This window comes from Hypanus sabinus, chromosome 9 (assembly GCF_030144855.1).
Source record: "Hypanus sabinus isolate sHypSab1 chromosome 9, sHypSab1.hap1, whole genome shotgun sequence".
Classification (NCBI taxonomy): Eukaryota; Metazoa; Chordata; class Chondrichthyes; order Myliobatiformes; family Dasyatidae; genus Hypanus; species Hypanus sabinus.
This window is the reverse complement of record NC_082714.1, coordinates 3,275,184-3,296,897: the sequence shown is the minus strand read 5'-3', so window position 1 is coordinate 3,296,897 and position 21,714 is coordinate 3,275,184. Positions and strand designations below refer to the sequence as shown.

At 48.4% G+C, this 21,714-nt stretch overlaps 1 protein-coding gene across 9 annotated transcripts in view; it reads left to right on the top strand.

Annotated features, from left to right (window-relative positions):
• LOC132399007 (glucagon-like peptide 1 receptor) overlaps nt 1-21,714 on the top strand; it is a 49,981-nt gene that overhangs the window by 12,920 nt on the left and 15,347 nt on the right. For 8 of the 9 annotated variants that reach the window (XM_059978864.1, XM_059978868.1, XM_059978870.1 and 5 more), the window contains 6 exons: nt 514-621; nt 10,348-10,472; nt 13,922-14,028; nt 15,681-15,834; nt 18,575-18,734; nt 19,197-19,257. In XM_059978864.1, coding sequence (XP_059834847.1) covers nt 514-621; nt 10,348-10,472; nt 13,922-14,028; nt 15,681-15,834; nt 18,575-18,734; nt 19,197-19,257 — 715 coding nt within the window. The remainder of the gene's footprint in view (nt 1-513; nt 622-10,347; nt 10,473-13,921; nt 14,029-15,680; nt 15,835-18,574; nt 18,735-19,196; nt 19,258-21,714) is intronic. The other variant, XM_059978865.1, reaches the window with a different exon arrangement.

Below are 21,714 nucleotides of genomic sequence, written 5' to 3'. Positions count from 1 at the left end.
TATTGATTGCTACAACTTCCTGTAATAGTTCCCCTCCCTCTTCCCTCTTCCTCATTTCCCCACTCTGGCCTCTTACCTCTTTTTTTCACCTGCCCATCACTGTTACCTAGCCCCTCTCCTCTCTCCCTTCCTCCCATGCTCCACTTCCCCCTCCTATCAGATTCCTCCTTGTTCAGCCCTTTGCACCTTGCACCTATCACCTCTCAGCTTCTTTCTTCATCACTCCTCCCTCACCCACTGGGCTTCACCAATCACCATCCAGCTTGTCCTTCTTCCTCTCCCCCACATTCTTATTCTGGAATCTTCTCTCTTTTTTCCAGTCCTGATGAAGGGTCTCGGCCCAAAACACCGTCTGATTTTTGTTTCAATTTCCATAGATGCTGCCTGACCTGCTGAGTTCCTCCAGCATCTTGTGTGTGTGGCCCTGGATTTCCAGCGTCCACAGAATCTCTTGTGTTTCTGTGGGGATTTTCTTCTGCAATTAACATGTTACCTGTTTTGTGCTTTCTTCAGGTGTTTTCTGTCCCCGCTCTTTTGACATGCATATCTGCTGGCCAGACGGTTTACCTGGGACCTGGGTGAACGTTTCCTGCCCCTGGTACATCCCATGGATCGACAGAGGTATTTGTTGGATGGCATCCCATCTCCCAGAGACTTTGTGGGACAGGGAACTTACTTCTCCATAGGTTTGGGGTTGGGAAACTGCAGTCCCTAGTCAGACCACACTTGCAGTGCTGTGAGCAGTCTTCAGCCCCTTATCTAAGAATAGATTTGCTGGCTTTGTAGAGGGTCCAGACAAGGTTTATGAGGATTATTCCAAAAATGAAAGGGCTAATGTATAAGGAGCATTCAATACCTCAGGCTCTGTACTCGTTGGAGTTTAGAAAAATGAGGAGAGATGTCATTGAGACCTTTCGAATATAGAAAGGATCAGGCAGAGTGGATGTAGAGAGGCTGTTTCCTACGGTGGAAGACCAGAGGCCACAGTCTCAGAATAGAAGGACATCCATTTAGAACAGAGATGAGAAGGAATTTCTTTAGCTAGAGAGTGGTGAATCTGTGGAATTCATTGCCACAGGGGGCTGTGGAGGCCAAGTCTTTGAGTATATTTAAAGTGGAGCCTGATTAGTCAGGATAACAAAGGTTACGGGGAGAAGGCAGGAGAATGGGGTTGAGAGGGATACTAAATTAGCCATAATGGAATAATAGAGCAGACTTGATGGGCTGAGTGGCCTAATTCTGGTCCAGTGTCTTATGGTTTTATGGTCTCTTTCATCTTGAGACAGATATTCAGCTTCAATCTGATTTTCTGTTCTGTGAAACAGTCTGTCAGAGTTAACCCCTTACACCGTCTTTACAGGGACAAGGCAATAAATAATTAGGGGAAAATATTTCTCCCAGTGGCAGATATAAGAACAGTGAATAAGACCATAAGACATAGGAGCAGAATTAGGCCATTCAGCCCATTGAGTCTGCTCTACTGTTCCATTATGGCTGATCCTGGGTCCCACTCAACCCCATACACTTGCCTTCTCATCATATCCTTTGATGCCCTGACTTCCACCTTAAATATACACACAGACTTGGCTTGTTGTTTCATGGGGCATAGGTGGCATCACAGTGTTGATTTCTTTAGTTAAATAAGGATATTAACACGTTGGAAGTAATTCATTGGTTTACTGAACACACAAAATGCTAGAGGAACTCAACAGGTCAGCCAGCGTCTAGGGAGGGAAATGGACAGTCAACATTTTGGGCTGAGACCCTTCATCAGAATTCTGGCTTCTGCCCCACTCCTTTCTGGCTCTGATGAAGGGTTTTGGCTTCAAATGTTGACTGTTTATTACTGTGCAGAGATGTTGCCTGATCTGCTGCATTCCCTCAGCATTTTGTGTGTGTTCCTCTGGATTTACAGCATCTGCACAGTCTCTTGTGTGCTGGTGGTTTACTGGAGTGATACTTGTGACGGGGAAGTTATCCAAACAGAACAAGGGACTTTGCTGAAACATTTCATATCAGAGGGATATTGACAGGGAAACATTTCCTCTTGTGGGAGAATCTAGAACAAGGAGCTGACTATTTATGAATAGGAGGTTTCAAATTTAAGTCAGATGAGAAGTACAGTTTCACTCTCATGGGTCTTTGCAACAATCTCCTCGAAGAGTTGGGGGTGTTTGGAATATTCTTCTCAAAAGATTGTGGGTCTTTAGTTCTTTTGAATACTTGCGAGACAGAGGTAGTTAGTTTTTTAAGGTTGAGCCATTACTGGGGACTGGGGGAATGTGGAAGAAGGGTTACAATCATAGCTTGTATAGCTTGTTATACATACAGTCATAGCTTGTTACAATCATAGTGTGGATATTGGGTACAAGTTGATTAGGGAGTTAACATTGGCATGTGCTAAAGGTAACGCAGTCGTTATGGGAGATTTCAACATGCAGGTGGACTGGGAGAATCAGGTAGGTGCTGGACCCCAGGATAGGGAGTTTGTGGAGTGTCTAAGGGATGTATTTTTGGAACAGCTTGTGCTTGAGCCAACCAGGAACGAGGCTATTTTGGACTTGGTGATGTGTAATGAACAGGAATTGATGTGATCTTGAAGTAAAGGAGCCATTAGGAAGTAGTGATCATAACATGATAAGTTTTTATCTACAATTTGAGAGGGATAAGGGCAGATCAGAGGTGTCAGTGTTGCAATTAAATAAAGGAGAATACGGAGCCATGAGGGAAGAGCTGGCCAAAGTTAAATGGGCGGATGCCCTGGCAGGAAAGACAGTGGATCAGCAGTGGCAGATATTCTTGGGCATAATACAAAAGATGCAAAAGCAGTTCATTCCAATGAGAAGGAAGGATTCAAAGAGGGGGAAGGGGCCACAGTGGCTGACAAAGGAAGTCAGAGATTGTATAGCATTAAAGAAAAAGTATGACAGGGCTAAGATGAGTGGGAATACAGATGATTGGGAAAGTTTTAAGGAACAGCAGATCTTAACTAAAAAAGCAATATGGAGAGAAAAAAATCAGGTATGAGCTCAGTCTAGCCAGGAATATAAAAGGGGATAGCAAAAGCTTTTTTAGCTAAGTGAAGAGAAAGAAGATAGTTAAGAACAATGTTGGCCCCTTGAAGAATGAATTGGGAGAAATTGTTATGGGAAACAGGGAAATGGCAACAGAATTTAATGCGTACTTTAGATCTGTCTTCACCAGGGAGGACACAAGCAATCTCCTAGATGTATGGATGGGCCAGGGTCATAAGATATCAGAGGAATTGAGACAGATTGACATTAGGAAAGAAACTGTGATGAGTAGACTGGTAGGACTGAAGGCTAATAAATCCCCGGGTCCAGATGGTCTGCATCTGAGGGTTCTAAAAGAGGTGGCTCAGGAAATTGCGGATGCATTGGTAATCATTTTTCAATATTCCTTAGATTCAGGATCAGTTCCTGAAGATTGGAGAGTGGCTAATGTTATCCCACTTTTCAAGAAGGGAGGGAAGGAGAAAACGGAGAACTATCGCCCTGTTAGCCTAACGTCAGTCATGGGGAAGATGCTTGAGTCCATTATTAAGGACGAAATAGTGGCACATCTTGATGGCAGAAATAGGATTAGGCTGAGCCAGCATGGATTTACCAAGGGCAAATCATGCTTGACTAATCTGTTGGAGTTTTTTGAGGGTGTAACAATGATGTTAGACGAGGGTAAGCCAGTGGATGTTGTGTACCTAGATTTTCAGAAGGCATTCGATAAGGTGCCACATAGGAGACTGGTGAGTAAAATCAGAGCTCATGGCATTGGGGGCAGAGTTTCAATATGGATAGAAAACTGGTTGGCGGATAGAAAGCAAAGGGTAGCAGTGAATGGGTGTTTCTCGGACTGGCTGGAGGTGACTAGTGGGGTACCACAGGGCTCTGTATTGGGACCACAGCTCTTTACGATTTATGTCAATGATTTAGATGAGGGCATTGAAAACTATATCAGCAAGTTTGCTGACGATACTAAACTGGGTGGCAGTGTGACATGCGAAGAGGACGTTAGGAGAATACAGGGAGACTTGGATAGGCTGGGTGAGTGGGCAGATACTTGGCAGATGTCATTCAATGTGAATAAATGTGAAGTTATCCACTTTGGAAGCAGGAACAAGAGGGCAGAGTATTGTCTGAACGGTGTAGAGTTAGGTAAGGGAGAAATGCAAAGAGACCTAGGAGTCCTTGTTCATCAGTCACTGAAGGTGAATGAGCAAGTGCAACAGGCAGTGAAGAGGGCAAATGGAATGTTGGCCTTTATTACAAGGGGAATTGAGTACAAGAGCAAGGATGTCCTTTTGCATTTGTACAGGGCCCTGGTGAGACCACACCTGGAATATTGTGAACAGTTTTGGTCTCCAGGTTTTAGGAAGGACATTCTGGCAATTGAGGAAGTGCAGCGTAGATTCACTAGGTTGATTCCTGGGATGGCAGGGCTGTCTTACGCAGAGAGATTGGAGAGATTGGGCTTGTACACGCTGGAATTGAGGAGATTGAGAGGGGATCTGATTGAAACGTTTAAGATAATTAAAGGATTTGATAGGATTGAGGCAGGAAATATGTTCCAGATGTTGGGAGAGTCCAGTACCAGAGGGCATGGATTGAGAATAAGAGGTTAGTTAATTAAAACAGGGTTGAGGAAGAGCTTCTTCTCCCAGAGAGTTGTGGAGGTGTGGAATGCACTGCCTCGGAAGACGGTGGAGGCCAATTCTCTGGATGCTTTCAAGAAGGAGCTAGATAGATATCTGATGGATAGGGGAATCAAGGGATATGGGGACAAGGCAGAGACTGGGTATTGATAGTGAATGATCAGCCATGATCTCAGAATGGCGGTGCAGACTCGAGGGGCCGAATGGTCTACTTCTGCACCTATCGTCTATTGTCTTATGGAATATGGGAGCAGCTATGAGGGTCCAAGTGGCTCCTGATTCATGAACTGGTAAAATATAGAACCATAAGAAAATCTACAGCACAAATCAGGCCCTTCAGCCCACAAAGTTGTGGTGAACATGTATTTAGAAATTACAGAGGGTTACCCATAGCCCTCTATTTTTCTAAGCTCCATGTACCTATCCAGGAGTTTCTTAAAGACCTTATCGTATCCATCTCCACCACCATTGCCAGCAGCTCAATCCACGTACTCACCACTCTCTGCGTTTTAAAAAAAAATAAATAAAAATTACCCTGATATCTCCTCTGTACCTACTTCCAAGCACCTTAAAATTTTCAGCCCTGGGAAAAAGCCTCTGACTATCCACACGATCAATGCCTCTCATCTTCATCTTATGCGCCTCTATCAGGTCACCTCTCATCCTCCGTTGCTTCAAGGAGAAAAGGCCAAGTTCACTCAACCTGTTTTCATAAGGCATGCTCCCCAATCCAGGCAACATCCTTGTAAATCTCCTCTGCACCCTTTCTATGGTTTCCACATCCTTCCTGTAATGAGGTGACCAGAACTGAGCACAGTACACCAAGTGGGGTCTGACCAGCTGTAACATTACCTCTCAGCTCTTAAACTCAATCCCATGATTGATGAAGGTCAATGCACCGCATGCCTTCTCAACCAGAGTCAACCTGTACAGCAGCTTTGAATGTCCCATGGACTGGGGCCCCAAGATCCCTCTGATCCTCCACACTGCCAAGAGTCTTACCATCAGATCTGCCATCATATTTGACCTACCAAAATGAACCACTTCACACTTAGGTGGGTTGAATTCCATCTGCCACTTCTCAGCCCAGTTTTGTATCCTATCAATGTCCCGCTGTAACCTCTGACAGCCCTCCACACTATCCACAACACCTCCAACCTTTGTGTCATCAGCAAATTTACTAACCCATCACTCCACATCTCCATCTAGGTCATTTATAAAAATCACGAAGAGAAGGGGTCCCAGAACCTCTATGCAGAATATGACTCGTCTACAATCACTTTTTGCCTTCTGTGGGCAAGCCAATTCTGGATCCAGAAAGCAATGTTACTTTCTCAATAAGCTTTGCATGGGGTACCTTATCAAATGCCTTGCTGAAATCCATATACACTACATCTATGGCTCTATCTTCATCACTGTGTTTAGTTACATCTTCAAATAATTCAATCAGGCTTGTAAGGCATGGCCTGTCTTTGACAAAGCCATGCTGACTATTCCTAATCATATTATGCCTCTCCAAATGTTCATAAATCTTGCCTCTCAGGATCTTCTCCATCAACTTACCAACCACTGAATTAATACTCACTGGATCTCTACTCCCTTTCTTGAATAAGGGAACAACATCTGCAACCCTTCAATGCTCCAGAACCTCTCCCATCCCCATTGATGATGAAAAGATCATTGCCAGAGGTTCAGCAATCTCCTCCCTTGCCTCCCACGGTAGCCTGGGGTACATCTCATCTGGTCCTGGAGGCTTATCCAAATTGATGTTTTCCAAAAGCTTCAGCACATCCTCTTTCTTAATGTCTATATGCTCAAGCTTTTCAATCTGCTGTAAATCATCCCTACAATCACCAAGATCCTTTTCCATAGTGAATACTGAAGCAAAGTACTCATTAAGTACCTCTGCTATCACCTCTGGTTCCATACACACTATTCTGCTGTCACACTTGATTAGTCCTATTTTCTTATGTCTTAACCTCTTGCTCTTCACATACTTGTAGAATGTCTTGGGGTTTTCTTTAATCCTGCTCACCAAGGCCTTCTCGTGGCCCCTTCTGCCTCTCCTAATTTCATTCTTAAGCTCCTTCCTGCTAGCCTTATAATCTTCTAGCTCTCTATCATTACCTAGCTTTTTGAACTTTTTCTTTTCTTCTTGACTAGATTTTCAGCAGCCTTTGTACACCACGGTTCCTGTACCCTACCATCTTTTTCCTGTCTCATTGGAACGTACTTGTGCAGAACACCACGCAAATATCCCCTGAACATTTGCCACATTTCTGCTGTACATTTCCCTGAGAACATCTGTTTCCAATTTATGTTTCCAAGTTTGTGCCTGATAGCTTCATATTTCCCCTTTCTCCAATTAAACGTTTCCCTAACTTATCTGTTCCTATCCTTCTCTAATGCTATGGTAAAGGAGATAGAATTGTGATCACTGTCTCCAAAATGCTCTCCCATTGAGAGACCTGACCAGGTTCATTTCCCAAAACCAGGTCAAGTCCAGCCTCTCCTCTTGTAGACTTATCTACACATTTTATCAAGGCACCTTGCTGAACACACCTAACAAACTCCACCCCATCTAAACCCCTTGCTCTAGGGAGATGTCAATCGATATCTGGGAAATTAAAATCTCCCACCACAGCAACCCTGTTATTATTATAGCTTTCCAAAATCTGTCTCCCTATCTCCTTCTCGATATCCCTGTTACTAGTCTATAAAAAACATCCAGTAAAGTTATTGACCCCTTGCTGTTCCTAACTTCCACCCACAGAGACTCTGTAGACAATCCCTCCATGACTTCTTCCTTTTCTGCAGCCGTGACACTATCTCTGATCAACGGTGCTAAGCCCCCACCTCTTGCCTCCCTCCCTGTCCTTTCTGAAACATCTAAAGCCTGGCACTCGAAGTAACCATTCCTGCCCCTGAGCAAGTCTCTGTAAAGGCCACAACATCATGTCTCCAAGTACTGATCCACACTCTAAGCTCATCCGCTTTGTTCATGATGCTTTTTGCATTAAAGTAGACACATCTCAAACCATCAATCTGAGTGTGTCCCTTCTCTATCACCAGCCTATCCTCCCTCTCGCACTGTCTCCAAGCTTTCTCTATTTGTGAGCCAACCGCCCCTTCCTCTGTCTCTTCAGTTCGGTTCCCACCCCCCCAACAATTCTAGTTTAAACTCTCCCCAACATCCTTTGCAACCCTCCCTGCAAGATATTGGTCCCCCTCGGATTCAAGTGCAACCCGCCCTTTTTGTACAGATCACGTCTGCCCCAAAAGAGTCCCAATGATCCAGAAATCCGAATCCCTGCCCGGCTCCAATCCCTCAGTCATGCTTTTATCCTCCACCTCTTTCTATTCCTATACTCACTGTTGCGTGGCACAGGCAGTAATCCCAAGATTACCTTTGTTGTGCTGCTTCTCAACTTTCTTCCTAACTCTCTGTAGTCTGTTTTCATAACCTCTTCCCTTTTCCTACCTGTGTCATTGGTACCAAAATGTACCACAACCTCTGGCTGTTCTCTCTCCCTCCGCAGGATATCTTGGATGCGATCAGAAACATCCCAGACCCTGGCACCTAGGAGGCAAACTACCATCTGAGTTTCTTTCCTGCGTCCACAGAATCGCCTGTCTGAACCCTAACTGTAGAGTCTCCTATCACTACTGCCTTCCTCTTCCTTTCCCTACCCTTCTGAGCCACAGGGCCAAACTCTGTGCCAGAAGCACGGCCACTGTCGCTTCCCCCAGGTAGGCTGTGCCCCCCCCCCCAACAGTACTCATACAGGTATGTGCTATATATTTCACCTTAGTCGGGGATTGAGTTCAAGAGCCATGAGGCAATGCTGCAGCTCTATAAAACCCTGGTTTAACCACATTTGGAATATTGTGTTCTGTTCTGGTCACCTCATTACAGGAAATTGGTGGAGGCTTACCGGTAATCATAGGTATAGAGTGAGTAGAGGAAAGGAGTAGAAATTGAAGGGGTGCAGAGGAAATTTACCAAGATGTTGCCTGGATATGAGAGACATGTCTTCTGAGGAGAGGTTGAGCAAGTTAGGACTTTTCTTTTTGGAGCAAAGGAGGATAAGAGGTGACTTGATAGAGGTGTACAAGATGAGTGCTATAAATCCAGTGGATAGCCAGAGACCTTTTCCAGGGTGGAAATGGCTAATCCGAGGGGGCATAATTTTAAGGTGCTTGGATGAATGTATAGGGAATGTCGGAAGTAGGCTTATTTACACAGAGAGTGGAGAGTACATGAAACACTCTGCCAGGAGTGGTGGGTACATGAAGCACTCTGCCAGGAGTGGTGGGTACATGAAGCACTCTGCCAGGAGTGGTGGGTACATGAAACACTCTGCCAGGAATGGTAGGAACATGAAACACTCTGCCAGGAATGGTGGGAACATGAAACACTCTGCCAGGAATGGTGGGTACATGAAGCACTCTGCCAGGAGTGGTGGGTACATGAAACACTCTGCCAGGAGTGGTGGGAACATGAAACACTCTGCCAGGAATGGTGGGAACATGAAACACTCTGCCAGGAATGGTGGGTACATGAAGCACTCTGCCAGGAGTGGTAGGTACATGAAACACTCTGCCAGGAGTGGTGGGTACATGAAACACTCTGCCAGGAATGGTGGGAACATGAAACACTCTGCCAGGAGTGGTGGGTACATGAAGCACTCTGCCAGGAGTGGTAGGTACATGAAACACTCTGCCAGGAATGGTGGGTACATGAAACACTCTGCCAGGAATGGTGGGTACATGAAGCACTCTGCCAGGAGTGGTGGGTACATGAAGCACTCTGCCAGGAGTGGTGGGTACATGAAGCACTCTGCCAGGAATGGTGGGTACATGAAGCACTCTGCCAGGAGTGGTGGGTACATGAAACACTCTGCCAGGAATGGTGGGAACATGAAACACTCTGCCAGGAGTGGTGGGAACATGAAACACTCTGCCAGGAATGGTGGGTACATGAAGCACTCTGCCAGGAGTGGTGGGTACATGAAGCACTCTGCCAGGAGTGGTGGGTACATGAAGCACTCTGCCAGGAGTGGTGGGTACATGAAGCACTCTGCCAGGAGTGGTGGGAACATGAAACACTCTGCCAGGAGTGGTGGGTACATGAAACACTCTGCCAGGAGTGGTGGGAACATGAAACACTCTGCCAGGAGTGGTGGGAACATGAAACACTCTGCCAGGAGTGGTGGGTACATGAAGCACTCTGCCAGGAGTGGTGGGTACATGAAGCACTCTGCCAGGAGTGGTGGGTACATGAAGCACTCTGCCAGGAGTGGTGGGTACATGAAACACTCTGCCAGGAATGGTGGGTACATGAAACACTCTGCCAGGAGTGGTGGGTACATGAAACACTCTGCCAGGAGTGGTGGGAACATGAAACACTCTGCCAGGAGGCAGACACATTCACAGCATTTAGAAAGGCATATGGATGATTAAAAAAATAGAGAGCTATGTAGGAGAGAAGGGTTAGATTGATCTTAGTGTAGGTTAAATCGTCAGCACAATATTGTGGGCTGAAGGGCCTGTACTGTACTGTAACGTCCTATGTTATGTTGGGTAGTACAACCCTGAGACCACAGTGACACGTTCACTGTAATGGGTTGCTGATGGAGGGTGGGTTCCCTGTTTAAAGGTTTTCTGCTCTGTCCCAGTGGGTAACGGCTCCGCCTTCAGGTACTGTATGGAGGACGGCTCTTGGCTGAATGACAACGTGACCAATCAGCCCTGGGTGGACAATTCAGAGTGTGACGAAGATGATGTGTTTCTCCAGCAACAGGTGAGCCAGTCAGTCCCTGGTGGGGGTCGGTCTGGGGTGGTGGGGCAGGATATTAGAGTATCTGTCCCTATCTGGGCTTATCCCATTTGCCTGCATTTAGCTCATAGACCCACGAACCAAAGCAGGATTTACCAGAGACAACCATTTTAATTCCTATCCACTTTCCACTTCTGCCACAATGAGGCTACTCTGGGTGGAGGAGCAACACCTCATATTCCGTCCCGGGAGCCTCCAACCAGATGGCATGTACATCGATTTCTCTAATTTCTGGCAATTTTCCCCCTCTTCTTTAATCCCCCACTCTAGCCTCTTAACTCTTCTCCTCACCTGCCCATCACCTCCCCCTGGTGTCTCTCCTCCTTCCCTTTCTCTCATGGTATTCTCTCCACTCCTAACAAATTCCTCCTTCTTCTTTCCACCAATCACCTCCCTGCCTCTTACTTGACCCAACCCCACCCACCAGGTCTCACCTATCACCTTCCAGCTTGTACTCCTCCCCTCCCCCTCCCTCTTATTCTCATACCTTCCTCCTTCCTTTACAGCCCTGATGAAGGGTCTCGGCCCAAAAAGTCAAGTTTTATTCATTTGCATAGATGCTGGCTGTCCTGGACCGGACTGGGGGTGATGGATGTCCTGGACCGGGGGCTGGGTGTGATGGATGTCCTGGACCGGGGGCTGGGTGTGATGGATGTCCTGGACCGGGGGCTGGGTGTGATGGATGTCCTGGACCGGGGGCTGGGTGTGATGGATGTCCTGGACCGGGGGCTGGGTGTGATGGAAGTCCTGGACCGGGGGCTGGGTGTGATGGATATCCTGGACCGGGGGCTGGGTGTAATGGATGTCCTGGACCAGGGGCTGGGTGTGATGGATGTCCTGGACCGGACTGGGTGTGATGGATATCCTGGACCGGACTGGGTGTGATGGATGTCCTGGACCGGGGGCTGGGTGTGATGGATGTCCTGGACCGGGGGCTGGGTGTGATGGATATCCTGGACCGGACTGGGTGTGATGGATGTCCTGGACCGGGGGCTGGGTGTGATGGATGTCCTGGACCGGGGGCTGGGTGTGATGGATATCCTGGACCAGACTGGGTGTGATGGATGTCCTGGACCGGGGGCTGGGTGTGATGGATGTCCTGGACCGGGGGCTGGGTGTGATGGATGTCCTGGACCGGGGGCTGGGTGTGATGGATGTCCTGGACCGGGGGCTGGGTGTGATGGATGTCCTGGACCGGGGGCTGGGTATGATGGATGTGCTGGACCGGGGGCTGGGTGTGATGGATGTCCTGGACCGGGGGCTGGGTGTGATGGATGTGCTGGACCGGGGGCTGGGTGTGATGGATGTGCTGGACCGGGGGCTGGGTGTGATGGATGTGCTGGACCGGGGGCTGGGTGTGATGGATGTCCTGGACCGGGGGCTGGGAGTGATGGATGTCCTGGACCGGGGGCTGGGTGTGATGGATGTGCTGGACCGGGGGCTGGGTGTGATGGATGTCCTGGACCGGGGGCTGGGTGTGATGGATGTCCTGGACCGGGGGCTGGGTGTGATGGATGTCCTGGACCGGGGGCTGGGTGTGATGGATGTCCTGGACCGGGGGCTGGGTGTGATGGATGTCCTGGACCGGGGGCTGGGTGTGATGGAAGTCCTGGACCGGGGGCTGGGTGTGATGGAAGTCCTGGACCGGGGGCTGGGTGTGATGGATGTCCTGGACCGGAGTGGGAGTGATGGATGTCCTGGACCGGGGTTGGGTGTGATGGATGTGCTGGACCGGGGGCTGGGTGTGATGGATGTCCTGGATCGGGGGCTGGGTGTGATGGATGTCCTGGACCGGGGGCTGGGAGTGATGGATGTCCTGGACCGGGGGCTGGGTGTGATGGAAGTCCTGGACCGTGGGCTGGGTGTGATGGAAGTCCTGGACCGGGGGCTGGGTGTGATGGAAGTCCTGGACCGGGGGCTGGGTGTGATGGAAGTCCTGGACCGGGGGCTGGGTGTGATGGATGTCCTGGACCGGAGTGGGTGTGATGGATGTCCTGGACCGGGGTTGGGTGTGATGGATGTGCTGGACCGGGGGCTGGGTGTGATGGATGTCCTGGACCGGGGGCTGGGTGTGATGGATGTCCTGGACCGGGGGCTGGGTGTGATGGATGTCCTGGACCGGGGGCTGGGTGTGATGGATGTCCTGGACCGGGGGCTGGGTGTGATGGATGTCCTGGACCGGGGGCTGGGAGTGATGGATGTCCTGGACCGGGGGCTGGGTGTGATGGATGTCCTGGACCGGGGGCTGGGTGTGATGGATGTCCTGGACCGGGGGCTGTGTGTGATGGATGTCCTGGACCGGGGGCTGGGTGTGATGGATGTCCTGGACCGGGGGCTGGGAGTGATGGATGTCCTGGACCGGGGGCTGGGAGTGATGGATGTCCTGGACCGGGGGCTGGGTGTGATGGATGTCCTGGACCGGCGGCTGGGTGTGATGGATGTGCTGGACCAGGGGCTGGGTGTGATGGATGTCCTGGACCGGACTGGGTGTGATGGATGTCCTGGACCAGGGGCTGGGTGTGATGGATGTCCTGGACCGGGGGCTGGGTGTGATGGATGTGCTGGACCAGGGTTCTGCTTTTGAATTCCTCTGGTGGTCTCAGTGTCTTTTAAACATCATATCTGTACCCATGTGTACCGCTTCCTCTGACTGCTCATTCCATCTACCAACCACCCTCTGCATGAGAAAATTGTCCTCAGGCCCTCTCTCTCCAAGAACCTGGGCCCTCCAGTTCTAAGCTGCCCAGCCCTGGGAAGGACACTGTGGTCATCACTTTACTTTGGCCCCTCATGATTTAAGGATCAAAGAGCAACTTTATTCACCATATACATGGATTAGGAATTTGCTGAGGTGTGTTGGTCGGTGTGTGGCACGCAGCAAAAAACAAGATTCGACAATTATGAGGAGTGAAGTTATAAATTAAAGTCAAATATGGAATAAAATGTGCATAAAGCAATCATTTATGTACCTCTATAAGGTTACCACTCCAATGAAAACAGTCCTGGCCTATCCAGTCTCTCCCTATAATACAAGCTCTCTGGTCCTTGGAAATAGGGAGGGAGGGAGGGGGAGAGAGGAGAAGAGGAGGGAGACAGAGAGTGAGAGAAAGAGAGAGATATTATTATCATGTCTGGAGGGAGGGGGAGAGATAGAGATATGTGGATGGGAAGTGTGTTTGGTTGATTTATTGAACTGGAGGATGGGCTGAGCTGGGTGGGATGATGTGTGCTGGACCAGGGCTCCACACTTAATGTTATGGGGGCTGCTTTGGGTGGGGAGAGCTTGCCTGGGGCTCCAGGTTGAAATGGTGGGGGTGGTATTTTGTGTGTGTGTGTGGGGGGGGGGGGTGTTTTGGGCACTGGGTTTAAGGTTGGATCCTGCCATACCCTCCCCTGTCTCTGCCCTGCTGCAGGTGTTGAAACGCCAGGTCCTGAACTCCTTCCGCTGGGTTTACACGGCTGGTTACTCCCTGAGCCTCCTCGCCCTCCTCACTGCCAGTCTCATTCTCGTCTCCTTCAGGTAGGCCTGGCCTGCGCCCCTCCCCCCCACTGGAACCTGGTCTCTGGCTTTGCCCTTACTTGTGGTGTCGCTGACCCCTCCCGGGTCAACCCTCTCCTGTGATCACACAGCTCTCCTCCAGTGCTCCAGTTTCCCCCCACAGTCCAAAGACACACAGTTTAGAAGGTTAAGTGATCGTTGTAAATTGTCCTGTGATTAGGGCAGGGTTAAATTAGGGATTGGAAGGGCCTAATCTGCACTATATCTCTAAATAAATGAACAGGCAGATAGATAGAACGTCACCATGTACAACCCTGAGATTCACTTTCTTGTGGGCATTCACAGTAAATACAACAGAATCAGTGGCAGACAGGATTGACAAACAACCAGTGTTGAAAGGATGATAAACTGTGCAAATACAAAAAGAAAGAGGAAAATAATAATAATAATAAGTAAATAAATAAGCAATAAATATTGAGAGCATGAGCTGAAGTGGCCCTAACAGTGAGCCCATGCCTTGTGGGAACAGTTCAATGATGGGTTCAAAGGTCCAATTTAATGTCAGAAATGTATACAATATACATCCTGAAGTGCTTTTTCTTCACAAACATCCACGAAAACAGAGAAGTGCCCTTAAGAATGAACAACAGTTAAACATAAGAACCCTGAAGTCCCCCCCCCCCAGCTCCCTCCCTCTGGCAGCAAACAACTACCCCCCTTACCCCCACCGGCAAAAAAAGCAGCATCGGCACTCCCACCGAGCAAAGCAACAGCAAAGACAGACTTGCAGTAACCCCAAAGACTTCACATTTCACCCGGCATTCAACATACCGCAGATTCTCTCTCTCCCTAATGAGGGAGAGGGGGTGTGTCTCCATTTTCCCAGCGAGCAGGGAGACATAACGAACAGCTTGCTGACTTACAATGTTAAAGGTCAGTTACATCGCTTTTCTCAAGCTCTGTGCCTGAAGATCGCTAAGGTCCCAGATCTCCAGTCACACAGCGGATATCCCGACTCCCCTGACGACACACAGGTCTCCTGCTGTGACACTGACCCTCAACCCTTAGGTGAGTGAAGTTGAGTGATGTTATCCCCTTGGGTTCAAGAGCCTGATGGTTGAGGGGTAAGAACTGTTCCTGAACCTGGTGGTGTGAGGTCTTCAGGCTCCTTTACCTCCTTCCTGATGGCAGCAGTGAGACAAGAGCATGGCCTGGGTGGTGGGGTCCTTAATGATGGATGCTGCTTTCCTGTGACAACGTTTCTTGTAGATGTGCTCAATAATTGGGAGGGCTTTACCTGTGATGGACTGGCCATATCCACTACTTTTTGTAGGATTTTCCATTCAAGGGCATCGTTGTTTCCATACCAGGCTGTGATGCAGCCGGTCAATACTCTCTCCACTACACATCTACAGAAGTTTGTCAGAGTTTGAGATGTCAAGCTGAATCTCCGCAAACTCCTAAGGAAGTAGAGGCGCGCCAAGCTTTCTCTGCAATGGCACTTACATGCTGGGCCCAGGACAGGTCCTCTGAAACAGGATCTCACCCACCCACCTCCTGCTGTTCACTGTACAGCTGGGTGAGGGCCGCAGCCCTGGGGTGAGTGTATTGTGGAGTCCAGGATGAGGGGCTGGGGTTTGGGCCATCGCTCTCACCTGCTCCTCCCGCCACAGGAGGCTGCGCTGCACCAGGAACCACATCCACCTGAACCTGTTTGCTGCCTTCAGCCTGCGGGCTGTCGCCGTCCTCATCAAAGACTCCTTCAGCGACCAGCTGCAGTTGGCCAGTGCCACGCCTCTGGAGCCATGGCTTGGGGCACCACTCTCCGTGAGTCCGGGGGCCGACTGTACGTGGGTGGGGGTGATCGGGCTGCGGTGCTGTGATTGGGGGTTTGGGGTTCGAGGTTGTTTAAGATACGGGTAGGTTTGAGGTTGTTCCTCGGATGGAGGGCAGGTAGAGGGGTTTGGGGTGGTATCAGGAAATGAGGGATTGTCTGTGAAATAAGAGGGGGTGAGTTTCAGTCACATACTGTATAAATCAAATGGTACTTATGGAGTGCTTAGAAATGTTATACTTTGGGTACATTGAGGACTCTGAGGGTAGAGCAACACAGAAAATTTTGTAGGAACTCAGCAGGTCAGGCGGCCTCTATGAAAAATGATTAAACAGTCAACATTTCGGGCCAAGACCCTTCTTCAGGATGCAGGCTATTTTAGACCTGGCATTGTGTAATGAGAGATTGCAATACAGGGGCCTTTGGTGTAGATGACAAAATCATGGAAATGTAGAGAATCAGTCACGTGTAATGCCACCGTCAGAGATCGTGACATTTGTTGTTTCGCCACAGCAGTACTTGGCAATACATAAAAATAAGAACAACTATAATTTACAACAATAAAAATACTGTATTGAAACAATTAAATTTAATGAACAGTGCAAAAAGAGAGCCGGAAGAGTATGGTGGTGTTCATGGGTTCAGTGTCCATTCAGAAATATGATGGTGGAGGGGAAGAAGCTGTTCCTGAAATGTTGAGTGTGTCTCTTCAGGCTCCTGTACCAACTCCCTGATGGTAGCAACGAGAAGCGGGCATGTCCTGGCTGATGGGGTCCTTAATGATGGATGTGGCCTTTTTGAGCCATCACCTTTAGAAGATATCCTGGACGCTGGCGAGGCCAGTGCCCGTGATGAAGTTGTTTTGTACATTGGGTCTGTTAAGGAAGTAGAGAGGGTGGGGGCTATTTTAGAACTGGCATTGTGTGAAGAGAAAATGGTGATTGAAGTAGAGGGGACTTTGGTGAAAATCACAATGTCATAGTTTATCTAAAGAGATATTAATTTGGAACCAGAGCCTTCATTCTGAATTAAACACATATTAAAGGCACAAGTCTCTTTTATATACTTTATATACATCTGCAGCTTGCTGCCACCCACCCCTACAATTCGCCTACAGACACAACCGCTCAATAAACAACACAATAGGCACTGCTCTACACACCATTCTTGCATATCTGCAGAAGGATGCTTATGTGAGAATGCTGTTCTTGGACTACAGTTCAGCATTCAACACCATAGTTCCATCCAGGCTCGACAAGAAGCTCAGAGACCTTGGCCTTGACCCTGCCTTGTGTAGCTGGATAAGAGTGGGTTTCCTCACCTCTGTCCCTCTGACCCTCAACACAGGTGCCCCTCAGAGCTGTGTACTAAGCCCCCTCCTTTACCCTCTGTACACCCATGACTGTGTCGCCAACCACAGCTCCAATCTGCTAATTAGATTTGCTGACGACATTACACTGATTGGCCTTTTCTCAAATAATAATGAGGCAGCCTAGAGAGAGGAAGTCATCACCCTGACACAGTGGTGTCAAGAAAACAACCTCTTCCTCAATGTTGCAAAAACAAAGGAGCTGGTTGTGGAGGAATGGAGTCAGGCTAACCCCTATTGACATCAATGGATCTGGGGTTGAGATGGTGAACGGCTTTAAATTCCTCGGCATAAACATCACCGAGGATCTCACGTGGTCTGTACATATCGTCTGTGTGGTGAAAAAGGCACAGCAGCACCTCGTTCACCTCAGACGGTTGAAGAAGTTTGGTATGGGCACCCAAATCCCAAGAATTTTCTATAGGGGCACAACTGGTTCTGACTGGCTGCATCACTGCCTGGTATGGGAACTGTACTTCCCTTAATCACAGAACTCTACAGAGAGTGGTGCGGACAGCCCAGCGCATCTGTCGATGTGAACTTCTCACTATTCAGGACATTTACAAAGACAGCTGTGTAAAAAAGGCCCGAAGGATCATTGGAGACCTGAGTTACCCCAACCACAAACTGTTTTAGCTGCTAACATCCTAGAAACAGTTCCGTAATATAAAAGCCAGGACCAACAGACTCTGGGACAGCTTCTTCCACCAGGCCATCAGACTGATTAATTCATGCTGACACAACTGTATTTCTATGTTACATTGACTATCCTGTTGTACATAATATTTATTAAATTACCATAATTGCACATTTGAATGGAGACTTAATGTAAAGATTTTTATTCATGTATTTGAAAGATGTAATAAATTCAATTCAATACTTCTCAGGGTGTGGGCAATTCTTATTTGCTCTTGGGAAGATGGTGGTGAGTTACCTTGAACTGCAGTGCTGCTGGGAAGGGATGTCTGTGGGTTTCAGTAGGTCAGGCAGCATCTATGAAGGGGAGTAAACAGTCAGTATTTTGGGTCAAGAGCCTTCATCAAGATCAGGAGCCCCGAGGGGCTCAGCCTGAAATGTTGAATCGTCTCCAGAACCTGCTGAGTTCCTCCAGCATTTTGCATGTGTTGCTCTTTGTGTCTGGCTGTTGTTGCAAACGATGCATTTCACTGTGTTTCAATGCACACGTGATAAGTAAAGGTATCCTAATCTTAAATCTGTCAGGATCCAAAGGGAGCGGGTAATTGTCAGGATTTTTACTGTGATTGGGAGAGGATGGGGAAGGGAATGAAATGGGTTACATCCCTGGCAGGCGAGTACAGAGTCCCTGGGCTATAACAATTCTGCCGTTGTGCTGTTGATTCCAGCAGCTGCTGGCATGCCGTGCTGCGCAGGTCTTTCTCCACTACTCTGTGGTGTGTACCTATCACTGGCTGCTGGTTGAGGGCCTCTTCCTCTACGTCCTCCTCGAGGTGTTGGTCTTCTCAGAGCAGAAGAGTTTCCGCGCCTACCTGCTGATCGGTTGGGGTATGTTGATTGACGGTAACTGTCTGTGTCACTGGAGGGTCGTAGGTGGGGGTTTGTGTAAGACAGCAGGACTGCAGACTCCCCAAGGAATGTGCATTATCCAGGGGTGGGGCCGATCACTTAGCCACACAAGGTTACCCGCCATATCTTCACACTCCTGCTTTTGGGATCTTGATCTCAAAACAGTAACTTCACTGGCTGTGGAACCATGTAAGGTCTAGATGGAGTGGACGAGGTGCGGATGTTTCCTACAGTGGGGAGTCCAGGACCACAGATTGCAAGCATCTTCCTTTAGAGCTGAGATGAGGAGGGATTTCTTCACCCAGAGGGTGATGGGTCTGTGGAACTTTCTCCCTGTGAGCAGCTGTGGGAGTGGATGGACAGTATGGTCGCACCTTGTCCGAGGCAGACAACGTGAACGGTGAGTGGACTACTTTGATAACTCCTGTTCTCTTCTTGCAGGTATTCCACTGGGATTCATCTTGCCCTGGATCGCAGTCAAATATGTACTGGAAAATTCGGGGTAAGTTGGCACAGGCTCTCACACTGAGTTCACTGGCACGCCTTGAACCCCGTGACAGCTGAGAAACAGCAAACCATTCAGCCCTCCGTGCATATGATACCCTTCAGTGAGATTGGGGTTCACAGGTTCAAAGTAAACTTATTATCAAAGTACAATGTCACCATATAAAGCCCTGAGATTCCTTTTCTTGAAGGCATGCACAGTAAATACAAGAAGCACAATGCAATGAATGAAGGACTGGCTAGGCAAACAACCAAGGTGCAAAAGACAACTGTGCAAAAACCAAAAGAAAATAAACAAATGAGCAGTAAATATCGAGAACATGAGATGAAGAGTGGTTGAAAGTGAGTCCATGGGTTGTGGGAACAGTTCAGTGATGGGATTACAGGGAGGATATTAATGAGGTTGAAAGAGTGCAGAGAAGGTTTACAAGGATGTTGCTGGGACTTGAAAAACTGAGTTACAGAGAAAGGTTGAATAGGTTAGGACTTTATTCCCTGGAGCGTAGAAGAATGAGGGGAGATTTGATAGAGGTGTATAAAATTATAATGGGTATAGATAGAGTGAATGCAAGCAGGCCTTTTCCTCTGAGGCTAGGGGAGAGAAAAAACCAAAGGACATGGGTTAAGGGTGAAGGGGGAAAAGTTGAAAGGGAACATTGAGGGGGCTTCTTCACGCAGAGAGTGGTGGGAGTGTGGAATGAGCTGCCAGATGAAGTGGTAATTGCGGGCTCACTTTTAACATTTAAGAAAAACTTGGACAGGTACGTGGATGAAAGGTGTATGGACTAGGCAGAAAAATGGTTCGGCACAGCCAAGAAGGGCCAAAAGGCCTGTTTCTGTGCTGTAATGTTCTATGGGAGAGTGATGTTATCTATGCTGGTTCAAGCACGTTATGGTTGAGGGTTAATAACTGTTCCTAAATCTGGTGGTGTAGGTCCTGAGGTTCTTCAACCTCCTTCCTGATGGTAGCATGATTCCCTGGGGAGCCTCTCCAAATCCTTCCATTCCCTTGGTATCTAAAACTACACCAATCCCCATCTGGTAGGGAAGTCCAGAGGTTCATTTCCCACACTGAAGAAATTCTCTTCATCTCTGGCCTGTCTGGCCAATGTTGAGATTTCTACCAATGATTTGACAACCCGGCCAGGGGAAGTTCCTGCCCCACACTTACCCTGTCAAGCTCTGTTGGAATTTTATACATTTCAATGAGATTATTTCTCCAGAGAGTCTCCAGAACTATTGTAATCTAATCTGCAGATGCTGGAAATCCAAAGCAACACACACACAATGAGCAGGGGAGGGAGAAACACAAGGTGATGGTTGAAACCAGGAGAGGGAGGGGTGAAGTGAAGAGCTGGGAAGCTGATTAGTGAAAGAGGTAAAGGGCTGGAGAAGGGTGAATCTGATAGGAGAGGACAGAAGACCATGGAAGAAAGAGAAAGGGGAGGAACACCAGAGGGAGATGATGGGGAGGTAAGGCGAAGAGATGAGAGACAGAATGATGAAGGAGCCAGAATTTGAGAAATTGATGTTCATGCCTGCAGGTTGGAGGGTACCCAGACGCAATATAAGGTGTTGCTCCTCCAACCTGAGTGTGGTCAGGAAAGGAGGCCATGGATTGACATATTGGAATGGGAATGGGAAGTGGAATTGAAGTGGGGAGCCACTGGGAAATCCTGCTTTCTGTGGCAAACAATGCGAAAATGCTTAATAAAATGGTCTGCCAATCTACACCGGGTCTCATCAATGTACGGGACACCACACCAGGAGCACCAGATATAGTGTATGACCCAAACAGACTCACAGGTGAAGTATTGCCTCACCTGAAAGGACTGTTTAGGGCCATGAATGGTAGTGAGGGAGGAGGTGTAGGGCAGATGTAGCACTTGCTCTGCTTGCAAAGATAAGTACCAGGAGGGAGATCAGTGAGGAGGGATGAGTGGACCAGGGAGGAAAAGGAGAAGGGAAGGAAGCGAAAGATGTGCTTAGTGGTGGGATCCCATTGGAGATGGCAGAAGTTACATAGAAATATATTCTGGATGTGGAGACTTGTCGGGATGAGGTAGATGAGGACATGAGGAACCCTGTCTCTGATTTGGTGGCAGATGGATGGAGTGAGGGCAGATGTATACAAAATGAAAGAGATTCCGGTGAGAGCAACGTTGATGGTGGAGGAAGGGAAGCCCCTTTCTTTGATGAATGAGGACATCTCAGTTGTTCTGGAATGAAAAGCCTCATCCTGAGAGCAGATGTGGCGGAGAAGGAGGAACTGAGAAAAGGGAATGACATTTTTTATAAGTGACAGGGCGGGAAGAGGTGTAGTCAAGATAGCTGTGAGAGTCAGTGGGTTTGTAAAATGTATCAATAGATAGACAGTCTCCAGGGATGGAGACAGAGAGGTTGAGAAAGGGGCAAGAGGTGTCAGAAATTGGGCAGGGTGAAAGTTGGGGATGAA